The sequence below is a fragment of the Drosophila serrata genome, unplaced genomic scaffold (genome assembly GCF_035046125.1).
Source record: "Drosophila serrata isolate PLE 108 unplaced genomic scaffold, ASM3504612v1 contig_123, whole genome shotgun sequence".
In the NCBI taxonomy this organism is placed as follows: domain Eukaryota; kingdom Metazoa; phylum Arthropoda; class Insecta; order Diptera; family Drosophilidae; genus Drosophila; species Drosophila serrata.
Window position 1 is genome coordinate 504767 of NW_028257021.1, and position 18196 is coordinate 522962.

At 38.6% G+C, this 18196-nt stretch overlaps 1 protein-coding gene across 6 annotated transcripts in view; it reads left to right on the forward strand.

The window, feature by feature from the left end:
* The window catches only part of LOC110182511 (Poly-(ADP-ribose) polymerase), a 252219-nt gene that overhangs the window by 48463 nt on the left and 185560 nt on the right, over positions 1 to 18196 (forward strand). For 4 of the 6 annotated variants that reach the window (XM_086826003.1, XM_086826005.1, XM_020950560.2 and 1 more), the window contains exons 2-3: positions 51 to 192; positions 249 to 582. In XM_086826003.1, coding sequence (XP_086682129.1) covers positions 51 to 192; positions 249 to 582 — 476 coding nt within the window. The remainder of the gene's footprint in view (positions 1 to 50; positions 193 to 248; positions 583 to 18196) is intronic. The other 2 variants (XM_086826000.1, XM_086826002.1) reach the window with 1 other exon arrangement.

Here is an 18196-nt window from a genome sequence, read left to right on the forward strand (position 1 = left end):
TTTTTTGTTAATATAACAAAGATAACATTATTTATTCGATTTTATTTTAGTCTGCATTTCACGACGCGAAAGTTCCGAACTGGTTTCATAAAAACTGTTTTTTTAAGAAACAACGACCAGCCTCGGTGGGAGACATTTATAATTTTGAAAATCTACGATTTAATGACCAAAAGGACTTAGAGCATCTTATTGGTATGTGTAAAAAGTATAAAATATCACATTACATTTAATTCCATTTGTTTTTACAGCTACAGTACCTGAAGTTGTGTGTGTAAAAACTGGAAAAAAACGTTTAAAGGTTGATAGCGTAGCATTAAAAGATTTTGGAGTTGAATATGCAAAATCCGGTCGATCTTCCTGTCGTGGATGTGAACAAAAAATATGCAAAGATCAAGTGCGTATACGTAAAACTGTTTATGATACTGAAGTAGGAATGAAGTATGGTGGTCAGCCCTTGTGGCATCACTTGGAATGCTTTGCCCAATTGCGCACAGAGCTTGGTTGGTTTGATTCTGGGGAAAATCTACCCGGCTACTCACTTTTAAAGTCTGAACAGCAAACGGAAGTAAAAAACCTTATCCCGTAAGTATATTTAAAACATTAATAAATTGTATTACTAACACTGGTAACTTCGCTTGTGGAGATGAAGTTGGAAAAATGCAATTATAGATCGTCTATAATCATTATTTGGATTGTCTTTATTAAAAAAAAACCATCAGTTAATAAACGTTTACGTATATACTGCCAGATAAAGGCCCTAGTATGGTGCCCGGCACTAACTAGAGCATACAACAGAACGAAGCTGACACGGAGCAATGCGCTCATGCCCCGTGGCTGTCCTCAATGCTATCTTATATATAATGCCGATAGAACTGTTCGTTAAGCACATTGCAGCACAGAGCGCAGTGAGACTGAAGGCAAGCAATTGCTGGAGGGCATACGGCGCCGGGCACGGCAAGATTCTTGTAAGCAATGGTATAAATGCAAACGTAAAAACTGACTACATGACTACTACGGAGTTGAAATTCGGGAACGCATTGTCGACCTTATATCCAACAAGGGAAATGTGGAGCAGGCACAAAGTGGTAGTAAAGTACGAGGTGTTCCTCTACACCGATGGCTCTAAGTTAAGCTGTGGCGTAGAGGCTAGGATCTACGCTGAAAATTGGAGAATTGAAAAGGCATTTAATCTCTCAGACTCAGCGACGGTCTTTTAGGCTGAGTTACTAACCATAAGGGAAGCAGTCGAACTCTTTTCAAGGCAGGACCTCAGGGACACCAAAGTACGGATCTACTCGGCTAGTCAAGCGGCTTTAAAATCCCTAGCTACCGTGAAAACAAACTCACGGCTAGCAGAATGCAAGAAGGCCCTTAATAGACTTGCTGATAAGAATGAGGTAGAAGTAACCTGGGTACCGGGACACAACGAGATCCCAGGGAACGAAAAGGCAGACAATCTAGCCCGTGCAGGCACAGCAGGGCTAAGTACGTACATTGAACTACCGATCTCCATAAACGCGATCCAGAAAAGGATCCATGACTACTTCAAGCAAGTCAGAGCGAGCACTGAAGGCCAAAAGAATGTTGGCTGAGATACGACAAAAAACGAACCAGTGAACTGCTATCCAACAGCAAACGGGATATCAGCAGGATCACGGCAGTCACCAGGGGACATTGGGCGATCGGATCGCATGCAATAAAGATGGGACTGTCACACAATACAATCTGTAGAAGCTGTAAGCAAACTACAGAGCAAGAGACACCGGAACATCTTTTCTGCTTCAGACTTCGCTACTTTGGTGCCTACCAGATAATGTCACTGGGAAGTTCACTGAAAAGTTCTGAACCTTTTAAGCCCAAATTTTGACACAACATGCGTTGAGGTTCCAGCTCGGTTATTGTCTACTTTTGATGTTGATAGCTTATCTGCGTTTGCGAATATATCAGTTTTTTTTCGCGTTTCCCCGTGCCCCTACTGCTGCGCCCACTACAGGCAGCCAGCTGAATCGAAGCATTTCCTGTCAAACATCCCAAAAATATTGAAAGAAGAAATAGGAGATTAAAATTTTATTTTTTTGTTTAGTTTTAGTAAGAAACGAAGTCTACCCAAGAAGTCGAGTTTGGGTCGTCGTACTCGCAATACAGAAGCAAAAAGACGTAAGATTACGAATATGACTAACGAAGAGCGGGCCTCCATAGAAGAGACTGAGCGGCTGAGAGCAATGCAGATGCACAAGGAAGAATCAGCAAAAAGACGAGCAGATAGGCTTGAGAGAAAACGATTGAGAGTTAGGCAGTCGCGTTCTGCAGCAATCGATTTGATTCACTCTCAAAATAATGAACGCGACAGGGCAAGGGTAGCTGAAGCGCGTTGGCCGGATGCATCAGGTGTGCACATACTGTCAGGCTCTCAAATTCAAAAACGAACCAAAAGGATTGTGTTGCGCTTTCGGGAAAGTGAAATTGCCTCAACTTGAAGCACCACCAGAGCCTTTGCACTCTCTATTCGCTGGATCTACTGCTGAATCGAAGCATTTCCTGTCGAACATAAGGAAATACAACTCTTGCTTCCAAACAACGTCATTTGGTGCTGAAATTATAAATGCGCAATTCATGCCAACTTTTAAAATCAAAGGACAAATCTATCACAAAGCAGGTTCCCTGCTTCCGTTCCCATACAGCGAACACAAATTTCTTCAAATGTACTTCATTGGTGATGATGGAGATGAAGTAGATGCACGTTATGGAATCAATACCTCGCTGAAGAGGCACATTATTTCGCAGCTACAGAAGCTTTTTCACGAATGGAACAATTTGGTGCGTTTATTCAAAACAGCAATCGATATGATACCTTCGGATACCAATAAAATTGTCATTCATGCAGACAAAACGCCTGCTGGAGAACATATCAGGAGATATAATGCTCCAACTATAGACGAAGTGGCAATTGTCATAGTCGGGGATCAGTTCCAACCTCGAGATATTATTCTCCATCGACGAAACGATCGATTGCTAAACGTCGCAGAAACTCACCGTTGTTACGATGCTTTGCAGTATCCACTCATCTTCTGGGATGGTGCCGATGGATACCATTTCAATGTGAGGATGGTAGATCCAGTCAATGGTGTAGAAACGAATAAAAAGTGCAGCTCGATTAACTTTTACTCATACCGGTTAATGGTTCGGAGGACCGGTGACAATCATATATTGAAATGTCGTCAGTTGTTTCATCAGTACATTGTCGATATGTATGCAAAAATTGAAACAGAACGTTTGCTGTTCCTCCGATTGAATCAGACGAAACTTCGGTCCGATGAATATATACATTTGCGGGATGCTGTGATGAATGACCGTAATACAACCAACGTTGGAAAGCTCACGATTTTGCCACCCTCATACATAGGTAGTCCACGCCACATGCAGGAATATGCTCAAGATGCCATGGCATATGTTCGTTGCTACGGCCGTCCAGACTTCTTTATCACCTTCACATGCAATCCAGCTCGGTACGAGATAGTACAGCTGTTATTTCCTGGACAATCGTATAGGGATAGGCATGACATCACAGCCCGTGTTTTCAGACAAAAGCTCAAGTCTCTGATGGTTTTTTATTGTGAAACATGGAGTTTTTGGATCTGTGCGGTGCTGGATGTATTCAGTAGAATGGCAGAAGAGAGGATTGCCGCATGCGCACATACTGATTTGGCACACAGCTATAGGAGCAGCGCTTGGTGCCTTCAGAACAACACCAACAAATAATCTGCTGACTGAATCAAAAATAAGCCCTATTCTAATCAGACAAAAATACCACACTAGCAAACTAGCAACTAAACTGATCCACTCGCATGACTCCCCAATTGGCAAATTCCTCGAACCAACAAAAAAAATACAGGTACCCCAGCACAATTGATACAATAATTGACTCCTGCAAATCCATATCCCTCCATCTCTCCCCTGCTAAAAACTACCTATCCAAAATATACAACCCAGAAATAATCATAAAAGCCACAAACACATCCCTATCCCACTACTACAAAAACACCACACCCCCTATAACCTTCCACCAACTTTTCCACTCTATAAAAAACTCCCTCCCCAACCATCAATTCCTCTACACCGACGGCTCATAGACTAACGACATTGTTAGCTTTAGCATAACCAACGACCACAACACCATTAAAACCGGACTCCTACCCTATTACTCTTCTGTCCTCACAAGCGAAGCTATAGCCATAGTAGAAGCGGTACAATTCTGCAAGAAAAATTCAGGAAAGTTCGCTATATGCTCTGATTCCCTATCTTCCTTAAGAGCCATAACCAACTCCAACAACCACTCATACTACCCCAGCGCAATCAGAAACATAATAACCAAACTCTTCCCCAAAATTATACTTATCTGGATCCCAAGCCACGTAGGCATAAAAGGGAATGAGAGAGCGGACAGAACAGCCAAGGAAGCTTACAATTATCCACTCATTCTTACCCAAAACTTCAACTCCAAAGATATCACACAACACCTCAAAAATTACTACAGTCACATAGAAAAAGATCTGCAAAACCAATGCAACCATTGGTACAAACATATTGCACTCAACACCCCTTTAAACTACTCCCTCAAAACCACAAACCTTAGCAGACAACAACAAATAATAATCAATAGACTACGTCTAGGCCACACACAAATCACAAACGCCCACTATATTAATAGAACAATACAAAACACTTGTCCTTTATGCAATAATGCCACAATAGATATAAAACACATATTAATCGACTGCACTACACTTTCCCAACATAGAACCTCATCCTTCTCCCACGAAAATCCAAACCAACTCCTCGCAAACCCAACAACAGAAAACTCAATGAAAATCCTCTCCTTTCTCCACAAAGCCAACCTCAGCCACAAAATCTAGCCTTTAAGTCCTTTGTATAATACTAAAATCTGTATACATTAAATCGAGCGGTAGGCCACAGCAGCCAATGCTCAATATCCTATGTTAGCCTTTAGTTTACAACCAACCGCTAGCTTTATATAAATAAATAAATAAATTTTTATCATATCTTATTTTGTCATAACTAGCTTGATTGTTCATATTTTCAATTGCCCTATTTCTAGCATTAATTTAATCTATCTCCATCTCTGTATCATATGGTGGAATCAAACCCAAAACTCTAGGGGACTTGCTTTGGTTTCACTACTAACTGTGCGATTTAAGGCAAGTTGTACCTCACCTAAAGCATCTTGCCACGGTCGGTGACTCGATTCAAACGCTGACAGTAGATTCTTATTTGTACTCATCACACGTTCAACTTGAACGTTTGCACGGCTTCCTCCTGTATCTATAAGATGAAGCTTAAGCTTCTGTGATGTACAAAATTCTGAAAACTTCCCACTAGTAAAACATGTACCCTGATCAGTTATTATACGCTGCGGTATCCCGAACAAAGAAATAGATGATTTCATTGCCTGAATACAACTGTCAGAATCTAATCTTAAAGTATGGAACAAATAAACAAATTTTGTTAAGACAAGTACTATCATATATTCCTTAAGATCATTCTTCCCACTTAATTTCCCAGTAATGTCGATATGCACCGTGTGCCATGGGACATTCACTTTTGGAATTGGATGTAACTCGGCATGTATCTTCCCAGATGAACCCTTAACAGTTTTACATGTAATGCAGCTATCAACAAACATCCTTACATATTTATTCATCTTAGCAAACCAATAATATTGGTAAGTCTTGTCAAGGGTCTTTTTCCATCCCAAATGCATGATGGACTCGTGTACTTGATTAATTACTGACCGTCGAAATGCATGGGGCACTACTGGCAAACAACGGGTTCTTCAATTTTTCTGAACTTTACGAAACAAGACACCTTTTCTCAACTCATAAGTCTGTGCAACTTCATCTGTCAACTCTTTAGAGTTAAGTTTGTTAATGATATCAGTAATTTCAGAATCCTGGCGCTGTTCAGCAGCAAGCCAGTCACTTGAGATTTTTGCAAGTTTACACGCTTTTCAGGGACTAAAGACTTTTCAACTTTGGTGGCTTCCTGAATGTGATTTCTTGATAAAAAATTCGCATGCGCCATGCGCTTATCTTCTCTATATTCGATTTTGAAATCAAACGACTGCAAATACGCCCACCAACGATGCACTCTTGGTGTTAGATCAATCTATGTCCGCTATGATTTAAGAGAATTACAATCAGTATACACTACAAACGTACGGTCAACTAAATAATGACGGAACTGTTTAACGGATTCTACCACTGGCAAGGTTTCTAATTCGTATGAATGGTATCTAGACTCTGTAGGGGAAGTAGTTTTACTGAAATACTCTTGCATCTGTTGGATATTGGATATTGTGGATCAAAAATAACAAGTACAGGCTCATTTATAAGGATAGCAATAATATTTTTTCTAATATCTTCCAACTCGTTATTCCAATTGAACACACTTTTACTCAAAGTTAAGGAATATATCGGTTTCATAATCTGTGAGAACCGAGGCACGAATTTTCGATAATAGGACGCCAATCCTATAAACTGTCTTACGCTACGAACTGTTTGCGGTGGTGGCAAGGAATTTAACGCAAGAATTTTTCGCGGATTAGCCCTTAACTCTCCAGCTCGTACCTCATACCCCAAATATTGTACAGTAGTTTTTAAGAATCCACATTTTTTTTTTTCTGGAATTGGACGTTGATGCACTAAGGTCAGTACATTCAAATGCCCGTATGACACCAGGCACGTGCCTGTTTGGGTTAGGTGTTAGTAGGCGCGATGGAAAATATAGGACAGAATACGAGGAAATTGACTACCGGCGTGCTGCCAGATTGTTAGCTTGCATGCTTACTAAGTGTGTTAGTATTAAAGATTTTAATTTGGGAAGGGTATCTACTTTAGAGATTAGTGTGTACAAATCATTATAATTTGAACATAGCTCTCTAAAAGGTTCATGAAGTTCAAAGGAGGTTCTACAGTGGCTCAACACTAATGGGATATAGGATCTAGTAGTTCTACATGGTACATAGAAATTAAGCTAACTCAACAAGTCAGCACTTTCCACATCACCATGGATAAGGTTAAAAATAAAGGTTATCCCTAGCATCGTTCTACGATTGGCTAAGGACGGCAAGTTTATTAATAGGAGTCTACCAGAAAATGCAGGAGTTGGCACTGATCCCACTTCTGATGTCCGATTATGATTAAGATTTTCCATTTTTATTGCGCTGATTGTATACGGCGAATATACTTGATCACACCACTGTCAACTTGAGACTGCTCGCCAGAGTCCTAGCATACCGAAAATGCTTTCCAGAAAATGCTGCAACGCACATACTTGTATCTCTGTCTTTCACAGTGGCTCAAGCATACTCGCACAACAATCGAAGTGCGTATCCCTCTCTCAAACCGCTAACCTCACACAACATCTCTCTCTCATATTTGCATCGAACTATCCTGACCATCTGGCAAATAGATATAACAAAGCATGCTAACAAGCAACCGTTAGAGTCCAGAGACGTGATTTGTCGCTTGGTACACGTATTTGATTTAATTCTTTTACACTGACTACCATAATTTAAGATCCGACACGGCCATTCTGACAATTACACGTCCTCGTGTACTGTAATCTTAATATTACAAATATGACTTTTAAGTCCGTGATTATAGCTTGTATTTTCTTTTACTCATCAATTTCAAATACCATTTATTTATTCGATATATTACCTAACGCTTAACATTTTTTTTTTCTTATTTCATAATCTTTCATTATTTTACATTCTTCACAACATTATAAACAAATTTCAATTCTTATTCTCATAATCAAATTCATTTTAACATTCATTCATTCCATGTGCTTCTCCGCAATTCAAAAAACTTCAAAAAACTCTAGTTGTCGTTACTATGATTTCCTTTTGATTAAGAGCAAAGTCCCGTCAAGAGCGCCACACGCCATGTTCCAACTTTCGTCTTTCACTTGTGCTTGCCCTATGACGCAGATCGCTCAAACCTCAAAACCATATCTTTAACTTATACATTTCAATCAAATATTGTCATATATCAACCATGCATAAACTTTGCATCCGCCAGGTTATTTCCATTCGAATTCTCAAACACATCCGCCACTCACATACATTTTCTTATCGAAGTCTATTGCAACTTCATTTCAACCATTCCATACTCTATATGGATATTTTGTCTTCACATAACATGTCCTCTCAAACGGATATATTATAACCATTTCAACAAGTCTCAGGCGGGCACTCCAATTCACTCGAAACATAACCATCTGGCATCTTTCTCAAATCTTCATGACAATATTTATAAGTTCTCTTATTATGCAATGACTTCAAGATATATCTATCTCCTTCTAGAACTTAACTAACCAAAAATGGTCCTTTAAACTTTACATCCAATTTAGTTTGATGACTTTCTTCATTTTTCAGTAAAACATAATCTCCAATTTTATGTCGTTGAACTGCTGCTTTATTTTTATCATACCTTATTTTGTCATAACTAGCTTGATTGTTCATATTTTCAATTGCCCTATTTCTAGCATTAATTTAATCTATCTCCATCTCTGTATCATATGGTGGAATCAAACCCAAAACTCTAGGGGACTTGCTTTGGTTTCACTACTAACTGTGCGATTTAAGGCAAGTTGTACCTCACCTAAAGCATCTTGCCACGGTCGGTGACTCGATTCAAACGCTGTCAGTAGATTCTTATTTGTACTCATCACACGTTCAACTTGACCGTTTGCACGGCTTCCTCATGTATCTATAAGATGAAGCTTAAGCTTCTGTGATGTACAAAATTCTGAAAACTTCCCATTAGTAAAACATGTACCCTGATCAGTTATTATACGCTGCGGTATCCCGAACAAAGAAATAGATGATTTCATTGCCTGAATACAACTGTCAGAATCTAATCTTAAAGTATGGAACAAATAAACAAATTTTGTTAAGACAAGTACTATCATATATTCCTTAAGATCATTCTTCCCACTTAATTTCCCAGTAATGTCGATATGCACCGTGTGCCATGGGACATTCACTTTTGGAATTGGATGTAACTCGGCATGTATCTTCCCAGATGAACCCTTAACAGTTTTACATGTAATGCAGCTATCAACAAACATCCTTACATATTTATTCATCTTAGCAAACCAATAATATTGGTAAGTCTTGTCAAGGGTCTTTTTCCATCCCAAATGCATGATGGACTCGTGTACTTGATTAATTACTGACCGTCGAAATGCATGGGGCACTACTGGCAAACAACGGGTTCTTCAATTTTTCTGAACTTTACGAAACAAGACACCTTTTCTCAACTCATAAGTCTGTGCAACTTCATCTGTCAACTCTTTAGAGTTAAGTTTGTTAATGATATCAGTAATTTCAGAATCCTGGCGCTGTTCAGCAGCAAGCCAGTCACTTGAGATTTTTGCAAGTTTACACGCTTTTCAGGGACTAAAGACTTTTCAACTTTGGTGGCTTCCTGAATGTGATTTCTTGATAAAAAATTCGCATGCGCCATGCGCTTATCTTCTCTATATTCGATTTTGAAATCAAACGACTGCAAATACGCCCACCAACGATGCACTCTTGGTGTTAGATCAATCTATGTCCGCTATGATTTAAGAGAATTACAATCAGTATACACTACAAACGTACGGCCAACTAAATAATGACGGAACTGTTTAACGGATTCTACCACTGGCAAGGTTTCTAATTCGTATGAATGGTATCTAGACTCTGTAGGGGAAGTAGTTTTACTGAAATACTCTTGCATCTGTTGGATATTGGATATTGTGGATCAAAAATAACAAGTACAGGCTCATTTATAAGGATAGCAATAATATTTTTTCTAATATCTTCCAACTCGTTATTCCAATTGAACACACTTTTACTCAAAGTTAAGGAATATATCGGTTTCATAATCTGTGAGAACCGAAGCACGAATTTTCGATAATAGGACGCCAATCCTATAAACTGTCTTACGCTACGAACTGTTTGCGGTGGTGGCAAGGAATTTAACGCAAGAATTTTTCGCGGATTAGCCCTTAACTCTCCAGCTCGTACCTCATACCCCAAATATTGTACAGTAGTTTTTAAGAATCCACTTTTTTTTTTTCTGGAATTGGACGTTGATGCACTAAGGTCAGTACATTCAAATGCCCGTATGACACCAGGCACGTGCCTGTTTGGGTTAGGTGTTAGTAGGCGCGATGGAAAATATAGGACAGAATACGAGGAAATTGACTACCGGCGTGCTGCCAGATTGTTAGCTTGCATGCTTACTAAGTGTGTTAGTATTAAAGATTTTAATTTGGGAAGGGTATCTACTTTAGAGATTAGTGTGTACAAATCATTATAATTTGCACATAGCTCTCTAAAAGGTTCATGCAGTTCAAAGGAGGTTCTACAGTGGCTCAACACTAATGGGATATAGGATCTAGTAGTTCTACATGGTACATAGAAATTAAGCTAACTCAACAAGTCAGCACTTTCCACATCACCATGGATAAGGTTAAAAATAAAGGTTATCCCTAGCATCGTTCTACGATTGGCTAAGGACGGCAAGTTTATTAATAGGAGTCTACCAGAAAATGCAGGAGTTGGCACTGATCCCACTTCTGATGTCCGATTATGATTAAGATTTTCCATTTTTATTGCGCTGATTGTATACGGCGAATATACTTGATCACACCACTGTCAACTTGAGACTGCTAGCCAGAGTCCTAGCATACCTGCTTTCCAGAAAATGCTGCAACGCACATACTTGTATCTCTGTCTTTCACAGTGGCTCAAGCATACTCGCACAACAATCGAAGTGCGTATTCCTCTCTCAAACCGCTAACCTCACACAACATCTCTCTCTCATATTTGCATCGAACTATCCTGACCATCTGGCAAATAGATATAACAAAGCATGCTAACAAGCAACCGTTAGAGTCCAGAGACGTGATTTGTCGCTTGGTACACGTATTTGATTTAATTCTTTTACACTGACTACCATAATTTAAGATCCGACACGGCCATTCTGACAATTACACGTCCTCGTGTACTGTAATCTTAATATTACAAATATGACTTTTAAGTCCGTGATTATAGCTTGTATTTTCTTTTACTCATCAATTTCAAATACCATTTATTTATTCGATATATTACCTAACGCTTAACATTTTTTTTTTCTTATTTCATAATCTTTCATTATTTTACATTCTTCACAACATTATAAACAAATTTCAATTCTTATTCTCATAATCAAATTCATTTTAACATTTAACTCATTCCATGTGCTTCTCCGCAATTCAAAAAACTTCAAAAAACTCTAGTTGTCGTTACTATGATTTCCTTTTGATTAAGAGCAAAGTCCCGTCAAGAGCGCCACACGCCATGTTCCAACTTTCGTCTTTCACTTGTGCTTGCCCTATGACGCAGATCGCTCAAACCTCAAAACCATATCTTGAACTTATACATTTCAATCAAATATTGTCATATATCAACCATGCATAAACTTTGCATCCGCCAGGTTATTTCCATTCGAATTCTCAAACACATCCGCCACTCACATACATTTTCTTATCGAAGTCTATTGCAACTTCATTTCAACCATTCCATACTCTATATGGATATTTTGTCTTCACATAACATGTCCTCTCAAACGGATATATTATAACCATTTCAACAAGTCTCAGGCGGGCACTCCAATTCACTCGAAACATAACCATCTGGCATCTTTCTCAAATCTTCATGACAATATTTATAAGTTCTCTTATTATGCAATGACTTCAAGATATATCTATCTCCTTCTAGAACTTAACTAACCAAAAATGGTCCTTTAAACTTTACATCCAATTTAGTTTGATGACTTTCTTCATTTTTCAGTAAAACATAATCTCCAATTTTATGTCGTTGAACTGCTGCTTTATTTTTATCATACCTTATTTTGTCATAACTAGCTTGATTGTTCATATTTTCAATTGCCCTATTTCTAGCATTAATTTAATCTATCTCCATCTCTGTATCATATGGTGGAATCAAACCCAAAACTCTAGGGGACTTGCTTTGGTTTCACTACTAACTGTGCGATTTAAGGCAAGTTGTACCTCACCTAAAGCATCTTGCCACGGTCGGTGACTCGATTCAAACGCTGACAGTAGATTCTTATTTGTACTCATCACACGTTCAACTTGACCGTTTGCACGGCTTCCTCCTCTATCTATAAGATGAAGCTTAAGCTTCTGTGATGTACAAAATTCTGAAAACTTCCCACTAGTAAAACATGTACCCTGATCAGTTATTATACGCTGCGGTATCCCGAACAAAGAAATAGATGATTTCATTGCCTGAATACAACTGTCAGAATCTAATCTTAAAGTATGGAACAAATAAACAAATTTTGTTAAGACAAGTACTATCATATATTCCTTAAGATCATTCTTCCCACTTAATTTCCCAGTAATGTCGATATGCACCGTGTGCCATGGCACATTCACTTTTGGAATTGGATGTAACTCGGCATGTATCTTCCCAGATGAACCCTTAACAGTTTTACATGTAATGCAGCTATCAACAAACATCCTTACATATTTATTCATCTTAGCAAACTAATAATATTGGTAAGTCTTGTCAAGGGTCTTTTTCCATCCCAAATGCATGATGGACTCGTGCACTTGATTAATTACTGACCGTCGAAATGCATGGGGCACTACTGGCAAACAACGGGTTCTTCAATTTTTCTGAACTTTACGAAACAAGACACCTTTTCTCAACTCATAAGTCTGTGCAACTTCATCTGTCAACTCTTTAGAGTTAAGTTTGTTAATGATATCAGTAATTTCAGAATCCTGGCGCTGTTCAGCAGCAAGCCAGTCACTTGAGATTTTTGCAAGTTTACACGCTTTTCAGGGACTAAAGACTTTTCAACTTTGGTGGCTTCCTGAATGTGATTTCTTGATAAAAAATCCGCATGCGCCATGCGCTTATCTTCTCTATAGTCGATTTTGAAATCAAATGACTTCGAATAAGCCCACCAACGATGCACTCTTGGTGTTAGATCAATCTTTGCCCGCGATGATTTAAGAGAATTACAATCAGTATACACTACAAACGTACGACCTACTTAATAATGACGAAATTGTTTAACGGATTCTACCACTTCCAAGGTTTCCAATTCGTATGAATGGTATCTAGACTCTGTAGGGGAAGTAGTTTTACTAAAATACTCTATTACATGAGGACTACCATTGATTCGATGCATTAACATTGCACCATAACCGTAAGAGCTTGCATCTGTGTGTTACTCTATTGGATGTTTTGGAACAAAAATAACAAGTACAGGCTCATTTATAAGGATAGCAATAATATTTTTTATAATATCTTCCAACTTGTTATTCCAATTAAACACACTTTTACTCGAAGTTAAGGAATATATTGGTTTCATAATTTGTGAGAACCGAGGGACGAATTTTCGGAAATAGGACGCCTATCCTATAAATAGTCTCACGCCACGAACTGTTTGCGGTGGTGGCAAGGAATTTTTCACGGGTTAGGCCTTAACTCTCTAGCTCGTACCTCATACCCCAAGTATTGTACAGTAGTTTTTAAGAATCCACATTTTGCTATGTTAAAAGAGAATCCCGCTGCAGTCAATACATCCAACATAATCCTCTATCTTTTCATACCTAATTCTATGGTAGATGACACCACCATTATATCGTCGTTATAGACTATTACATAAGAATATGCAAGATTTCCCAATGCGTTTATAATGGCTCTCTGAAAAACAGACGGGGCATTCTTGAGGCCAAGTGGCATCGTCAGATACTCATAGTGCCCATCAGGTGTAACAAACGCGGTATATTCAACAGAATCGGGATGAATGGGTATCTGATAGTATCCACTAGCCATATCCAGAGAAGTAAAATATTTTTCACCCTCAAGTCTAGCAATCTGATCGTTGATAAGTGGTAAGGGATATCTGTCAGATACAGTATTGCTGTTCAGTTTACGATAGTCAACGCAAAGTCGATCGGATCCGTTCTTCTTTTTAACCAAGAGTATAGGGCTGATGGTATCCACTAGCCATATCCAGACAAGTAAAATATTTTGCACCCGCAAGTCTAGCAATCTGATCGTTGATCAGTGGTAAGGGATATCTGACAGAAACAGTATTGCTGTTCAGTTTACGATAGTCAACGCAAAGTCGATCGGATCCGTTCTTCTTTTTAACCAAGAGTATAGGGCTGATGGTATCCACTAGCCATATCCAGACAAGTAAAATATTTTGCACCCGCAAGTCTAGCAATCTGATCGTTGATCAGTGGTAAGGGATATCTGACAGAAACAGTATTGCTGTTCAGTTTAGGATAGTCAACGCAAAGTCGATCGGATCCGTTCTTCTTTTTAACAAAGAGTATAGGGCTAGCATAGGGAGAACAACTAGGTCGAATAATGTTACAGTTTAACAATTCCGTTATCCTTTCACGCACAATTTCTTTTTCATTTGGACTCAAGCGATATGGACGCCGCTGCACAGTTTTGTTTGGATCAATTAATCTAATAGTCATTTCACCCGTATTAACCTTTGTGCAAGGGATTCTATCAATAAATGCAGCTGAATAGTCTTTAAGTAATTTAATTAAGTTTTCCTTGTCATTACCAATCATTTCAGTATCAACATTAAGTAACAGGGCAGATGGCTCAGATACTTCACAGACGTTTACAGATTTAGACTTAACAAATTCAAATTTATCAGGTGTCAAGATGATTTCGTATCCTTGATTAAGGATATCCCTACCAATAACAATATCATTTGTAAGATGCTTATCTGCTATGACGTGAAATAGTATTTCTACATTATTTTCATTAATTATACATTTCGATAGTTTTTGTAGCTTACTGGAAATGCCAGCGTCGCCAATACCTCTTATTATGTCAATATTATTAATAAGTTTGCCATCAAATTTATCGGCAACACTACTTCGTATAAGCGAGCATTCTGCTCCAGAGTCAAAACAAATAGGAAAGTTCTCACCCTGGTGTGTCAAAACTCCTGGCGGCTCAGCCACAAAACATTGATTATATTTCTTCTCAGTAACTGCTCCAGATTTAGCTGCATTGTTCGTGCACCGATTCTCAAGATGCCTAGGTTGTCCACACCGGTAACAGGTCTCATTCTGCAAATCTCGATGCTGTTTATTCTCCGATCCAGACCGCTTTAATTTACACTCCTCCATTTTATGTCCTGGCTTCTTGCAAAAGTGGCACACAATTTTGGCTCGCTTGTAGTCGCCGCTATTACCATCAGTACTTCCAGCACTCCGCTTTTTGTCAAATGTAAATGCTTTCAGTTCCATCTGGAGTTGACTTCTAGTTTGTACATATGACGAAAACACCATACGCTGCAAACGGTTGTCAAAATTGGCCATATGCGCAAGTACCGTGAATATAGCTATTTTTTCGGCGTTCATATTGCGCTATTTTGTGGTCAATGACGTCACCATACGGCTTGCGTACACTGCAGGGCACTCATGGGGGCTCATGTGGGCTGGACGGCTGTTCAGCAGATTCAGGAACATAGCTGCTGACGTTTCCTTAATCTCAAAACGCTGTTTAAATAGATTTAAACTGCTCCAAATTAATGCCGGGATAACAGATCTGTGGAAGCCACGCTGAAGCACTGCCCTGCATGCAACTACTCAACATCATGATAAGTGCGCTGCCATTAATCTGCTGTTCGTCCATAATAATGCTTGCCGTTGCACACCATTGAGTCGCATCACCTCCAGTTACATCTGGGTTAAATTTTGTCAAAACCACTTGATTTTGTGGACGCACAGACGCTTGCATAGCGATTTTGCAGTTCCATAATAGTACGCCACTGACCCCACTTCTGATGTCGGGTTGTCATTAAGATTTTCCATTTTTATCGCACTGATTGTATACTGCGAATATACTTGATCACACCACTGTCAAATCGAGACTGCTGAGTGGTCACTGCTCGCCAGAATCCTAGCATACCGAAAATGCTTTCCAGAAAATGCTGCAACGAACATTCTTGAATCTCTGTCTCTCGCAGTGGCTCAAGCATACACGCACAACAATCGTAGTGCGTATTCCTCTCTCAAACCGCTAACCTTACACAACAACTCTCTCTCTCATATTTGCATCGAACTATCCTGACCATCTGGCAAATAGATATAACAAAGCATGCTAACAAGCAACCGTTAGAGTCCAGAGACGTGATTTGTCGCTTGGTACACGTATTTGATTTAATTCTTTTACACTGACTACCATAATTTAAGATCCGACACGGCCATTCTGACAATTACACGTCCTCGTGTACTGTAATCTTAATATTACAAATATGACTTTTAAGTCCGTGATTATAGCTTGTATTTTCTTTTACTCATCAATTTCAAATACCATTTATTTATTCGATATATTACCTAACGCTTAACATTTTTTTTTTCTTATTTCATAATCTTTCATTATTTTACATTCTTCACAACATTATAAACAAATTTCAATTCTTATTCTCATAATCAAATTCATTTTAACATTCATTCATTCCATGTGCTTCTCCGCAATTCAAAAAACTTCAAAAAACTCTAGTTGTCGTTACTATGATTTCCTTTTGATTAAGAGCAAAGTCCCGTCAAGAGCGCCACACGCCATGTTCCAACTTTCGTCTTTCACTTGTGCTTGCCCTATGACGCAGATCGCTCAAACCTCAAAACCATATCTTTAACTTATACATTTCAATCAAATATTGTCATATATCAACCATGCATAAACTTTGCATCCGCCAGGTTATTTCCATTCGAATTCTCAAACACATCCGCCACTCACATACATTTTCTTATCGAAGTCTATTGCAACTTCATTTCAACCATTCCATACTCTATATGGATATTTTGTCTTCACATAACATGTCCTCTCAAACGGATATATTATAACCATTTCAACAAGTCTCAGGCGGGCACTCCAATTCACTCGAAACATAACCATCTGGCATCTTTCTCAAATCTTCATGACAATATTTATAAGTTCTCTTATTATGCAATGACTTCAAGATATATCTATCTCCTTCTAGAACTTAACTAACCAAAAATGGTCCTTTAAACTTTACATCCAATTTAGTTTGATGACTTTCTTCATTTTTCAGTAAAACATAATCTCCAATTTTATGTCGTTGAACTGCTGCTTTATTTTTATCATACCTTATTTTGTCATAACTAGCTTGATTGTTCATATTTTCAATTGCCCTATTTCTAGCATTAATTTAATCTATCTCCATCTCTGTATCATATGGTGGAATCAAACCCAAAACTCTAGGGGACTTGCTTTGGTTTCACTACTAACTGTGCGATTTAAGGCAAGTTGTACCTCACCTAAAGCATCTTGCCACGGTCGGTGACTCGATTCAAACGCTGTCAGTAGATTCTTATTTGTACTCATCACACGTTCAACTTGACCGTTTGCACGGCTTCCTCATGTATCTATAAGATGAAGCTTAAGCTTCTGTGATGTACAAAATTCTGAAAACTTCCCATTAGTAAAACATGTACCCTGATCAGTTATTATACGCTGCGGTATCCCGAACAAAGAAATAGATGATTTCATTGCCTGAATACAACTGTCAGAATCTAATCTTAAAGTATGGAACAAATAAACAAATTTTGTTAAGACAAGTACTATCATATATTCCTTAAGATCATTCTTCCCACTTAATTTCCCAGTAATGTCGATATGCACCGTGTGCCATGGGACATTCACTTTTGGAATTGGATGTAACTCGGCATGTATCTTCCCAGATGAACCCTTAACAGTTTTACATGTAATGCAGCTATCAACAAACATCCTTACATATTTATTCATCTTAGCAAACCAATAATATTGGTAAGTCTTGTCAAGGGTCTTTTTCCATCCCAAATGCATGATGGACTCGTGTACTTGATTAATTACTGACCGTCGAAATGCATGGGGCACTACTGGCAAACAACGGGTTCTTCAATTTTTCTGAACTTTACGAAACAAGACACCTTTTCTCAACTCATAAGTCTGTGCAACTTCATCTGTCAACTCTTTAGAGTTAAGTTTGTTAATGATATCAGTAATTTCAGAATCCTGGCGCTGTTCAGCAGCAAGCCAGTCACTTGAGATTTTTGCAAG